The sequence below is a fragment of the Mirounga angustirostris genome, unplaced genomic scaffold (genome assembly GCF_029215605.1).
Source record: "Mirounga angustirostris isolate CCGP_5_RB_7025 unplaced genomic scaffold, mMirAng1.0.hap1 SCAF_6, whole genome shotgun sequence".
In the NCBI taxonomy this organism is placed as follows: domain Eukaryota; kingdom Metazoa; phylum Chordata; class Mammalia; order Carnivora; family Phocidae; genus Mirounga; species Mirounga angustirostris.
In genome coordinates this window covers 80,094,728-80,108,200 of record NW_026991714.1, presented here as the reverse complement: position 1 = coordinate 80,108,200, position 13,473 = coordinate 80,094,728, and the positions used below count along the sequence as shown (strand labels likewise).

Sequence of the window (13,473 nt, the reverse complement as noted above, 5' to 3'; positions counted from 1 at the left end):
GGTAATGAGGTTTCTAAATTAGTGTTGGCTTTGATTTTCAGTGGCTCGAAGAGTAGGTGAGTTGAAGTCTAGACAATTTGAAGTCTTTAGATAAATCTGAAACTTGGCAGACATGGGCCCACATGGATTGACAATGTGATTGGACCTCAACTTCTGAACTCAATTTTCTGAAGACCATTTGCTCTCACAGCTAACTAAATGCTCTTTATGTAGGAAATCACTTTTCCCAAGATGGTGGCCAACTGTTGCCGTTTCCTTTGTTACTTCTGTCGTATAAGTAGGCAGAATCAAAAAGCTATGTTTGATCATCTCAGCTATTTATTGGAGAACAGCAGTGTTGGTCTTGGTAAGTAAATTATGGCTTTTATTTAATCTTTAAGATAAAAAGAATATACATACTATGTTAAATTTTAAACTTTAATGCAAAGTAATTTTAGATTAACGCAGTATGTGTTGTATTTAGAAATGAAATTTTAAGGGACAGTGTGTTTTTATATGGAATTCGTAGTTGTAGCACAATCCAGGTTTTGTCTCATCTTCATTTGAATTAACAGCCTCACCAGCTATGAGAGGTTCAACACCACTGGATGTGGCAGCCGCCTCAGTGATGGATAATAATGAACTGGCCTTAGCTCTGCGTGAGCCAGATTTGGAAAAGGTAAGCAACATCCTCGCCCCTTGTGTTTGTGTGAGTTATGCTAGTTGTTTCTCAAGATTACTGAAGTATAACCATAATAGAGTTATAATCATATTGACACAATTATATAGTATATTATAAACATGTTACATATATTACATAGAACATATAATTGTAAATTACCAAGAACAAGAAAGTTGAGATCAAGTGTTTCCTCTGATCACATACATTTTTCTCTGGAAAGGGAAGTTTCTATCCTGTGGGCTTCTGTCCTTTCATGGTATTTGTTGTTACTTTTGCTTTAGTCATACAGTTTCAATTATTTCAGAGGTTGTTTTAACATTTCAAAATACATTTTGTATTGTGTAGACGTATATTCCAATGCAAGGCATCACTGACATACTAAGACCCTGTGCTCTAACTGAGCACTTGAGGCTGCATACATGTTTGCTGGAACATAGATAAATTTCCCCTGCGTTGTCATTGTGATTGCTTTCTAAGTGGTCTTCCTGATCCTTCCTGGCTCCCCTACTTAGCAGCCAGTATGAGCCTCTTAAAAAGAGCGGATTAATCCTGTGTCCACAACTCTTCCAGAGACTTCCCATCTCACTTCAAGTAAAAGCTAAAGGCATCGTGATGGCTTCTAACCATCTGATTTCACGTATCCCTCTTATTGCCTGCCGTTCTCCTGATCTTTTCTATTTGCTCCAACCACACTGGTCCCCTTGCTCTTGTGGGAACTTGCCAGGTATGCTCCTGCCTCAGGGACTTTGTGCTTGCTCTTCCTTCCATCTGCAATATTCTTCTGCCAGATGTCTTTATGGCTCGTTTCCTGATGTCCTTCCAGGCATTGATCCAAGTCACCTTTTTGTTAGCTCTTCATGTCCCTGACATTTAAAATTGAAACCTCTTCTCTATTTCCTGTCTTGTCTTCTTTGCTGCTTTATTTTCCAACAGTAGAAAAAATATATTTGTACATTATATACAGAAATACACATTTCCATGTTATTTATATAAAATACACATTTGAGTATTTTTAAAAATCTGCTCCCTATCATAACATAAGGCCAATGAGTTCAGGGCATGTTTTTTTTCTATTGTTCACTACTTTGTTCCAGTCTTCCAGAACAACACTGGCATTGGATAAATCATCATTGCACAGTTGTTGAATGCATGAAAAAGTGAACTCTTTCCCAAACACTTCTGACTTGCCAGGATAGGATCACAAAGCTTTGCATCTTCAACTAACCCTTAGGAGCATTTTCTTTCATATATATTTTAAAATCTTTTAATCTACACACTGAAATATGGCTGATATTTAAAAAGTTGATGATACCAAACATTTTGGAGGGTGTGGAGCAATGGAAACTTTCATCTATTGCTGTTGAGATGAAAAATGGTAGAGTCATTTTGCAAAGCGGGTTGGCAGTTTCTTAACAAATTTAACTTAAATCCCCCCTGCCCACTTTCCCCCCGAGAGGGAGTGTGGTGGGGGAGGGGCAGAGGGAGAGGAGATAGAGAATCTTAAGCAGACTCCATGCTCAGTGCAGAGCCTGATGCAGGCAGGGCTTGATCTCACAACCCTGGGATCATGACCTGAGCCAAGATTAAGAGTCGGACACTTAACCATAAGCTGAGCCACCCAGGCGCCCCTAACTTAACAAATAAGTTTCTTAACATATATCTGTCATAAACATATACCTAGCTTTCCTACTTGTAGATACTTACTCAATTGAAATAGGAATGTGTGTACATGAATGTTGGTAACAACGTTATTCATCTTAGCCAAAAACTGGGGACAGTTCAAATGTCTATCAACTGATGAATGGATAAGGAAATGTGGACTATTTCCATGTGCTGTGGAATGCTGTTATTATGCAGTAAGAAGGAAGGAAGTACTGATATGTGCTACAATGTAAATGAATCTCAAAATCAGTATTCTGACTGAAAGAAGCCAGGCATAAAAGGAAACATACTGGATGATTGCATATATAAATGTTTTAGAATACACAAGCTAATCTGTAGTGTTACAAAGAAGTTTGTTAAGGCCTTCGCATGCAGGGAGGGATGGATGGGGCCTGAGGAGTGATGGAAATGTTCTGCATCTTGACTGGGGTATGCTTTTACAGAAGTATAAATCTCTCAAAGATCACTGAATTTATATTTTAATTTTTTATTTCCTTTTTAGAGAGAGAGTGTTCATGTGCATGCACAAGCAGGGTGGGGAGGAGGGGCAGAGGGAGAGGGAGAGAGAGAAAATTTTAAGCAGGCTCCACACTCAGCGCAGAGCCCTTTGTGGGGCTCAGTCTCGTGACCCTGGGATCATGACCTGAGCCGAAATCAAGAGTCCGATGCTTAACCTAAGACTGAACCACCCAGGCGCCTTGAATTTATACTTTAAATAGATGCATTTATTGTACATAAATTATACTTAAAGTTGACACAAAATATTTTTAGCTGTGTTAAGTAAGTTTTAAAGCTGCTTTAGCTTGAGCTAGGTAACTTGCTTGATAAGTTGCTTGTCTGACAATCTACCATTGATAATAACTTAGGGATTTCTTTTAAAACTGGATCAGTTATGAAATACTGTAAAGGATGAGCATTCATATAAAACAATAATTTAAAAGGCAAAGATAAGCAGAAAACTTTATGTGTTAAATTCAATGATACTGAAAGATACTTAATACTATCCCAAATTTTATAGACCATGAAATCATGGCACGGAATGATCCAGTAAGTAATGCAGGATGGATTTGAATCCAAGGATATTTGAATCTAAGCTTAGTTTTTTCTATTTCTCTATGTGTTTTCTCAAATATATACCCCCCTGCATTAATTTGATAATATCGTTTTGGAAGTAAATTCCAAATGGAATATCACTGTATCTCAGATGGGTCTTTCAATACCTCAGATGGAATCCGGGTTTACACTGGGTCAGAGGTGTTCTGACATTTTCGAAGTTTATCAAATACCAGTGATATTTATATTGTGTGTTTTGTTTTTGTTTTTATGTAAGCTCTACACCGAATATGGGGTTTGATCTCATGACCTTGAGATCAAGAGCCGTATGATTTCCTGATGGAGCCAGACAGGCACCCCAAATATCATGACATTTATAGATAAAAGTTTCAAATTAAATAATATGAAACTTAGGAATATTTTTCTTTCACAGAGTTGATTCATAAATATTTTTATTACGATAGCACTCTGTTATGATTTTTAAATATTTCTTAACTCTAAGGTTTTACTGCAGGGAGTCCATGTGGATTCTCATGGGATTAAAAAGAACTTGCAGAACCACATGCATTTTAAACGAACATTTGAGGATATCACTTATCATGTGTAGTGTTAGCATCTAATGACTCCTTACCCACAAGATAATGCTTTTGCTTATCATCTTTTTTGTAGGTAGTTCGATATTTGGCTGGTTGTGGACTGCAGAGCTGCCAGATGTTGGTGTCTAAGGGTTATCCGGACATTGGATGGAATCCAGTTGAAGGAGAGAGATACCTTGACTTTCTCAGATTTGCTGTCTTCTGTAATGGTAGGACTGATTGCTTGGGGTCTTTTTTGGTCATGATTAAAACTGCATAAAAATAGATATATCAAAAATGGTATATCCCAGCATTTTCATGAAGGAAGTAAATATTAGTAAAGAAATTGAATATTTTATAATCAGTACTTTTTTTCCACAGTAATAATTTAATTTCTAGTATTTCAATAGTGATGCTTTGCCTTTATTATTAAATTAAAAATTTTAGGCAGTTACAAATTCTTACAGACTTTTATAGTTGGGTTCTAATAATAGGTGCGCTTATGGCTTCATTTCCTTTAAAGTATTAGCAAAAATGAATACTTTATGCCTCTATAATGCTTTACTTTGAAAATTTTAAGTATAAAAGAAGAAACTTACTATGTCTTGTGTACATAAAGCTAGTGATTTGAATTGAATTTTAGCTTTATTAGTAACTATGTTCTTTGGTTTTAGTTATTTTTCTTTAAATATAAATGAATTAGTGTAACATTTATTTGCTCAGAACGTCCACATAACCAGTGTTTATTTACTCTTGTTCCTTGTTTGATTTTAGGGGAGAGCGTGGAAGAGAACGCTAACGTCGTGGTGAGGTTGCTCATCCGGAGGCCCGAGTGTTTCGGTCCTGCTTTGAGAGGTGAAGGTGGGAATGGTCTGCTCGCAGCCATGGAAGAAGCCATAAAAATAGCCGAGGATCCTTCTCGAGATGGTCCCTCACCAACTAGTGGGTCCAGTAAAACACTGTAAGTCTAATACACACACTTTTATTTAAGAGTAAATCATATTCCTTGACTTGAAATTTTATAAAACATGATTTGCATTCTGTCAATTGCAATATAATTTTCTGGTGCTCATGATTTCTGCCCTTGAAAATAAAATGAATTAGACCTGGAAGAATGGATGGAATTTGCTGTGGGAGTAGGTTGAATGGAAAAGAGAAAACTAAGGAAGATTGGGTGAATTTAGCAGGGAGAAGTTTAGGTTGTAGGAGGAGATGTATTTTGTGAATTTTTCCAGGAGGCTATGGCAAAGTGAGTTATTAGAAATGATGGCAGGTGAGCCTCTGAAATTGTAGTAGGGTTTAGTGGGAAGCTAGCTGGAATGAATTTTCAAGATAATAATAAGAAAGTAAGACCTTAGCAAGAGAATGGGGGGCTTAACTAAACTAGTATGGTGTTAAAGTCCAGAAAAGGGGATATTGTCATTCTGAGAAGTAAAATGCTTGGTTAAGGTATCATGGCAGATAGGGCAGGCAGTAACTACCTTACATTTGTCCATGGTATACATTACTAATACTTGATTCCAGCAGTAGGCATAAGTCAATCCCGGCGTGTCACTTCTCAGTTTTTATCTGTGGAGGTAATGTCCTATTAATACCACTGGTAAAGACAGAATATAGGGCTTACTGGAGGCAAATTTCCAAGCAGAGCAGTTCTGCAAACCGTCATTCTTCCATACATAGACTGTGCTTACGTGTTCTGTCCATGCCAAGACCAAGATGGTTTCAGACTGGGAGGTCCTCCAAGGCCTTCTTACATGTTTGTCAATTAGCCATAGAGGGACTAGGGGGCCCTCAGTTTCTCTAAGTAGTGGAAAATACATCAAGGGGTCTCTGGCCTGGTACTACAGCAGTGGGTGTGCACACGAGGGCCCTGGGAGCAGTGTTGCATGCCGGGATGATGTTTTCAACAAGGCCTCGCTGTCACCCTGCAGACTGCTGAGCCCAGCTGAACTAAGAAAAGTGGAAAAATGATGGGATCTTCCAAGGCCATCTAGATTTGTCTCTTATCAGCAAGATAATGGAACCTTTATGTTTTCTCACAGAGGTGGGGAGGGAGACATGTTGGATTATTTGGGAGCGGGTGGGTGAGGTAGAGTAGATGGTAAAGAGATAGGTAAGTAAAAGATATCACATTTCTGAAGTACTTTCTCTGGGCAAAGCACTGTCCTGGGTGCCTTACCTGTGTTATTTTACAGGACAGATCTTTGTTACCCTTTCTCTAAGTGTATGCTATTTACAAAAGTAGTTTAAACTTATCAAGTCTTTTCATTAGTTATTCTCTTTGTTAAAACAAAGCTTGCCTGCCCCTAGAAATACGCAGAATCCATCAAATTAGCAATTCCTCTTTTTTCCCTTTTGAAGGACTCTTATTATCAAATTTCCCACAAATGCGTTCTTGGTGTCTGGTCTTTAAAGTCATTTTCCTTTAAAAATGTCAAGGTGCAAATTAATCACATCCATGAAAAGTAGCAGAAGAGGCAGAATGAACTATCTTAGGGGTCCCTTTCCTCCGAGAAGTATGTAACAAATCTGAAATGTCACTTTATTATCCTGTTTGCTTTGCTCTCTGTTTCTTTTGAAAAAAATCTATGAAAGTGACACAGAAGAGGAGGAGGATGACACTATCCACATGGGGAACGCCATCATGACCTTTTATGCAGCTTTGATCGACCTCTTAGGACGCTGTGCTCCTGAAATGCACGTAAGTGCTTTGCCGACCGAGAGCCGCAGTCCTGGCTTATCCATCTATGTGAAGAAATCCATAGCTGGCGAAGATGATAACAGCATCCAAAACCAATAATCTCCACGCACCATTAAAAGTAATAGCTGTAGCCTAATTGCTGAGCAAGTGTTTATGTAGTTGGAAATGTCTTGGTTGTAAAAATTAGTAATGAGATTTCAGGACAAGTCATTAATAGAATAGCCACGTTGCTCGGGTATCTCTAAAACTCAGCACTTTAAGAAGAACACATTTTTCCTATAAATTTCCTCTCCTCATTTAGTGCATGCAGGGAGCAACCCCTTCTGTCAAGAGTCGTTTTCTTGGAGTACACCATTTCGTGTCACTGGTTGAGGGGCAGTGGGGGTGGGGGCAGTTACGATTCTGAAGCAGCTCTTCAGAATCGATGGGTTGGCATTTTCCACGTTTCGATCAGGAAGAAATTAAGTTTCATGGAACGGTACTTCCTTTTACTCTGTAATGCATTCGGATAATTTTTACTTTATTTTATCCTGATCTGTTTCATTCTATTATATTCATTTTAAAAATGCTAGTTAGGGCTCCTAAAACCGGTCTCGTGAGCTGGAAACGGGAAACAACAGGGAGACTGAAACACAGTGAGTGGTGCTGGGGTAGAAAGCAAATATGCTTCTAAACGGGTCTGAGTGTGAAGCCAAAGGGTCCTTTGCTTCCAGAGCACATCTTTCTCCCTGCCCTTACCATCTATGGAGGTTTTGTGTGTTTGTTTTTGTGTTGAGTTTTCTTTTCTTTTTTTTTGGGGGGGGGGTGTCCCTTTCTCTCACAGCTGTAGGATAAAACCTCCATATTTTCTTGATATAACCTTTCATTGTGAACAGGGAGGAATCACAGCATGGAGAAATGTCAGAATGTTAGCAAACCTAGAGCCTGATTTTTGTAAAAGCTTAGTAACTTGCCACTAATGAGATTTTCATCCTGGGAAATGGGAGTAGATTATCAAAAATTTGTATGCTGGAGGTGATTGCAGACAAAAAAGTTTATGCTCACAGCATTCATTCTTTCTCCATTCAAGTGAGATCAAAAGAACCAAGAAATTAGCTAATAGTTTTTTATTCTATCAGTGGGAGGAAAAAAACCAAGTGATTCAATAAGGGACTAACTGTGCACTTCTATGTTTACTCATCTTCTGTAACTATTGGTTGAGGACCTCCTGTGTGTGAGAAATTATCCTTGTGTTTCTCACCTCATGGAGAAGGAAGCAGATGCCCACCTGGGCTCTGGAAGCCTGCAGTCTGCTCCACAGCCTGGCTGAGATTCTTGACGGGTCAGAGTCACGATCTTCACAGGTGCTTGGTTAGCCAGTGACGGTCTGAAAAACCTGTTATGGTTCCTATTCACCATCCCCCCCCCACACACACACACATTATACACCCTTCCTTGGGAGAAATCCGTGTGAAATAGAGATGGATATGCAATTACATTTTCAACCCCAAGCAAAAAAGAGGCTGAATCAGTCGTAAATATTACTATATATTCTGGGTCTAAAGATAATTTTTTTCTTTGTAATACATAAATCTACATTTGCTGATGTCAGTAAAACTGGGGCAAGTAGATATCTGTCTGAAATGTAAGCCTGAAAGAACCATTTCTGCAAGAGGTCTAACTTTATAGGTATCATGAACAGAAAAATATTTTAGACTTGGATTCCCATACTTGAGATTTTCTGGGTGGAATTATAACATTGATTTCACAAAGATTTTCTTTCTTTCTTTTTTTTTTATAATTTTATTATGTTATGTTAGTCACCATACAATACATCATTGGTTTTGGATGTGGTGATCCACGATTCATTGTTTTCGTATAACACCCAGTGCTCCATGCAGTACGTGCCCTCCTTAATACCCATCACCGGGCTAAACAATCCCCCGCCCTCTAAAACCCTGTTTGTTTCTCAGAGTCCATAGTCTCTCATGGTTCATCTCTCCCTCCAATCCCCCCCCCCATTTTTCCCTTTCTTCTCCTAATATCCTCCATGTTATTCCTTATGTTCCACAAATAAGTGAAACCATATGATAAATGACTTTCTCTGCTTGACTTATTTCACTTAGCATAATCTCCTCCAGTCTCATCCATGTTGATGTAAAAGTTGGGTATTCATCCTTTTTGATGGCTGAGTAATATCCATTATATATATGGACCACATCTTCTTTATCCATTCATCTGTTGAAGGGCATCTTGGCTCTTTCCACAGTTTGGCTATTACGGACATTGCTGCTATGAACATTGGGGTGAATATGGCCCTTCTCTTCACTACATCTGTGTCTTTGGGGTAAATACGCAGGAGTGCAATTGCTGGGTCATAGGGTAGTTCTATTTTTAAATTTTTGAGGACCCTCCACACTGTTTTCCAAAGTGGCTGTACCAACTTGCATTCCCACCAACAGTGTAAGAGGGTTCCCCTTTCTCCACAACCTCTCCAACATTTGTTGTGTCTTTCCCTGTCCATTTTGCCATTCTGACTGGTGTAAGGTGGTATCTCAGTGTGGTTTTGATTTGGATTTCCCTGATGGCTAATGATGATGAACATTTTTTCATGTGTCTGTTAGCCATTTGTATGTCTTCTTCAGAGAAGTGTCTTTTCATAACTTCTGCCCAATTTTGACTTGATTATTTGTTTTTTGGGTGTTGAGTTTGAGAAGATCTTTATAGATCTTGGATACCAGCCCTTTATCTGTAGTGTCATTTGCAAATATCTTCTCCCATGCTGTCGGTTGCCTCTTTGTTCTGTTGACTGTTTCCTTTGCTGTGCAGAAGCTTTTTATCTTGATGAAGTCCCAAAAGTTCATTTTTGCTTTTGTTTCACTAGCTTTTGGAGATGTATCTTGAAAGAAGTTTCTGTGGGCGATGTCAAAGAGGTTACAGCCTATGTTCTTTTCTAGGATTTTGATGGATTCCTGTCTCACATTGAGGTCTTTCATCCCCTTTGAGTTTATCTTTGTGAATGGTGTTAGAGAATGGTCGAGTTTCATTCTTCTGCATGTGGCTGTCCAATTTTCCCAGCACCATTTATTGAAGAGACTGTCTTTTTTCCATTGCATGTTTTTTCCTGCTTTGTCAAAGATTATTTGACCATACAGTTGAGGGTCCATATCTGGGTTCTCTATTCTGTTCCATTGGTCTATATGTCTGTTTTTGTGCCAGTACCATGCTGTCTTGGTGATCACAGCTTTGTAATATAGCTTGAAATCGGGCAACGTGATGCCCCCAGCTTTGTTTTTCTTTTTCAACATCTCCTTGGCGATTCGGGGTCTTTTCTGATTCCATACAAATTTTAGGATTGTTTGTTCCAGCACTTTGAAAAATGTCATTGGAATTTTGAACGGGATGGCATTGAAGGTATAGATAGCTCTGGGTAGCATAGACATTTTAACAATGTTTATTCTTCCGATCCATGAGCATGGAATATTTTTCCATCTTTTTGTGTCATCTTTAATTTCTTTCATGAGTGTTCTGTAGTTCCCAGAGTATAGACCCTTTACCTCTTTGGTGAGCTTTATTCCGAGGTATCTTACAGTTTTTGGTGCTATTGTAAATGGAATCGTTTCTCTAATTTCTCTTTCTACAGTCGTGTTGTTAGTGTATAAGAAAGCAACCAATTTCTGTGCATTGATTTTGTATCCTGCCACATTACTGAATTGCTGGATGAGTTCTAGTAATTTGGGGGTGGAGTCTTTTGGGTTTTCCACATAAAGTATCATGTCATCTGCAAAAAGAGAGAGTTTGACTTCTTCTTTGCCAATTTGAATACCTTTTATTTCTTTTTGTTGTCTGATTGCTGTTGCTAGGACTTCTAGTACTATGTTGAACAGCAGTGGCAAGAGTGGGCATCCTTGATGTGTTCCTTTTTTTTTTTTTTATTCTTATGTTAATCCCCATACATTACATCATTAGTTTTAGATGAAGTGTTCCATGATTCATTATTTGTGCATAACACCCAGTGCTCCATGCAGAATGTGCCCTCCTCAATACCCACCACCAGGCTAACCCATCCTCCCACCCCCCTCCCCTCCAGAACCCTGTTTGTTTTTCAGAGTCCATCATCTCTCATGGTTTGTCTACCCCTCCGATTTCCCCCGCTTCATTCTTCCCCTCCCGCTACCTTCTTCTTCTTCTTTTTTTTTCTTAACATATATTGCATTATTTGTTTCAGAGGTACAGATCTGAGATTCAACAGTCTTGCACAGTTCACAGCGCTTACGAGAGCACATACCCTCCCCAGTGTCTATCACCCAGTCACCCCATCCCTCCCACCCCACCCCCCACTCCAACAACACTCAGTTTGTTTCCTGAGATTAAGAATTCCTCATATCAGTGAGATCATGTGATACATGTCTTTCTCTGTTTGACTTATTTTACTCAACATAATACCCTCCAGTTCCATCCACGTCGTTGCAAATGGCAAAATCTCATTCCTTTTGATGGCTGCATAATATTCCATTGTATATATATACCACTCTTCTTTATCCATTCATCTGTTGATGGACATCTTGGCTCTTTCCACAGTTTGGCTATTGTGGACATTGCTGCTATAAACATTGGGGTGCATGTACCCCTTCGGATCCCTACTTTTGTATCTTTGGGGTAAATACCCAGTAATGCAATTGCTGGATCATATGGTAGCTCTATTTTCAACTTTTTGAGGAACCTCCATACAGTTTTCCAGAGTGGCTGGCTGCACCAGCTTGCATTCCCACCAACAGTGTAGGAGGGTTCCCCTTTCTCCGCATCCCCGCCAACATCTGTCGTTTCCTGACTTGTTAATTTTAGCCATTCTGACTGGTGTGAGGTGGTATCTCATTGAGGTTTTGATTTGGATTTCCCTGATGCCGAGCGATATTGAGCACTTTTTCATGTGTCTGTTGGCCATTTGGATGTCTTCTTTGGAAAAATGTCTGTTCATGTCTTCTGCCCATTTCTTGATTGGATTCTTTGTTCTTTGGGTGTTGAGTTTGATGAGTTCTTTATAGATTTTGGATACTAGCCCTTTATCTGATATGTCATTTGCAAATATCTTCTCCCATTCTGTCGGTTGTCTTTTGGTTTTGTTGACTGTTTCCTTTGCTTTGCAAAAGCTTTTTATCTTGATGAAGTCCCAATAGTTCATTTTTGCCCTTGCTTCCCTTGCCTTTGGCGATGTTTCTAGGAAGAAGTTGCTTCGGCTGAGGTCAAAGAGGTTGCTGCCTGTGTTCTCCTTTAGGATTTGGATGGACTCCTGTCTCACATTGAGGTCTTTCAACCATTTGGAGTCTATTTTTGTGTGTGGTGTAAGGAAATGGTCCAGTTTCATTCTTCTGCATGTGGCTATCCAATTTTCCCAACACCATTTGTTGAAGAGACTGTCTTTGTTCCATTGGATATTCTTTCCTGCTTTGTCGAAGATTAGTTGACCATAGAGTTGAGGGTCCATTTCTGGGCTCTCTATTCTGTTCCATTGATCTATGTGTCTGTTTTTGTGCCAGTACCATACTGTCTTGATGATGACAGCTTTGTAATAGAGCTTGAAGTCCGGAATTGTGATGCCGCCGGCTTTGCTTTTCTTTTTCAACATTCCTCTGGCTATGCGGGGTCTTTTCTGGTTCCATACAAATTTTAGGATGATTTGTTCCATTTCTTTGAAAAAAGTGGATGGTATTTTGATGGGGATTGCATTGAATGTGTAGATTGCTCTAGGTAGCATTGACATCTTCACAATATTTGTTCTTCCAATCCATGAGCATGGAATGTTTTTCCATGTCTTTGTGTCTTCCTCAATTTCTTTCATGAGTCTTTTATAGTTTTCTGAGTACAGATCCGTTGTCTCTTTGGTTAGATTTATTCCTAGGTATCTTATGGTTTTGGGTGCAATTATAAATGGGATTGACTCCTTAATTTCTCTTTCTTCTGTCTTGTTGTTGGTGTATAGGAATGCCACTGACTTCTGTGCATTGATTTTATATCCTGCCACTTTACTGAATTCCTGTATGAGTTCTAGCAGTTTTGGGGTGGAGTCTTTTGGGTTTTCCACATAAAGTATCATATCTTCTGCAAAGAGTGAGAGTTTGACTTCTTCTTTGCCAATTTGGATGCCTTTGATTTCTTTTTGTTGTCTGATTGCTGTGGCTAGGACTTCCAATACTATGTTGAATAGCAGTGGTGATAGTGGACATCCCTGCCGCGTTCCTGACCTTAGGGGGAAAGCTCTCAGTTTTTCCCCATTGAGAATGATATTCGCTGTAGGTTTTTCATAGATGGCTTTTATGATATTGAGGTATGTACCCTCGATCCCTATACTCTGAAGAGTTTTGATCAAGAAAGGATGCTGTACTTTGTCAAAAGCTTTTTCTGCATCTGTTGAGAGGATCATATGATTCTTGTTCTTTCTTTTGTTAATGTATTGTATCACATTGATTGATTTGCGGATGTTGAACCAACCTTGCAGCCCAGGGATAAATCCCACTTGGTCGCGGTGAATAATCCTTTTAATGTACTGTTGGATCCTATTGGCTAGTATTTTGGTGAGAATTTTTGCATCCATGTTCATCAGGGATATTGGTCTGTAATTCTCCTTTTTGATGGGGTCTTTGTCTGGTTTGGGGATCAAGGTAATGCTGGCCTCATAAAATGAGTTTGGAAGTTTTCCTTCCGTTTCTATTTTTTGGAACAGTTTCAGAAGAATAGGTATTAATTCTTCTTGAAATGTTTGGTAGAATTCCCCTGGGAAGCCATCTGGCCCTGGGCTTTTGTTTTTTGGGAGATTTTTGATGACTGCTTCAATTTCCTTAGTG

General features: G+C 39.1%; 1 protein-coding gene across 1 annotated transcript in view; it reads left to right on the top strand.

Annotated features, from left to right (window-relative positions):
• RYR2 (ryanodine receptor 2) overlaps nt 1-13,473 on the top strand; it is a 736,030-nt gene that overhangs the window by 532,594 nt on the left and 189,963 nt on the right. Inside the window, exons 43-47 of the mRNA XM_064594590.1 lie at nt 214-346; nt 555-658; nt 4,046-4,181; nt 4,726-4,912; nt 6,547-6,652. Coding sequence (XP_064450660.1) covers nt 214-346; nt 555-658; nt 4,046-4,181; nt 4,726-4,912; nt 6,547-6,652 — 666 coding nt within the window. The remainder of the gene's footprint in view (nt 1-213; nt 347-554; nt 659-4,045; nt 4,182-4,725; nt 4,913-6,546; nt 6,653-13,473) is intronic.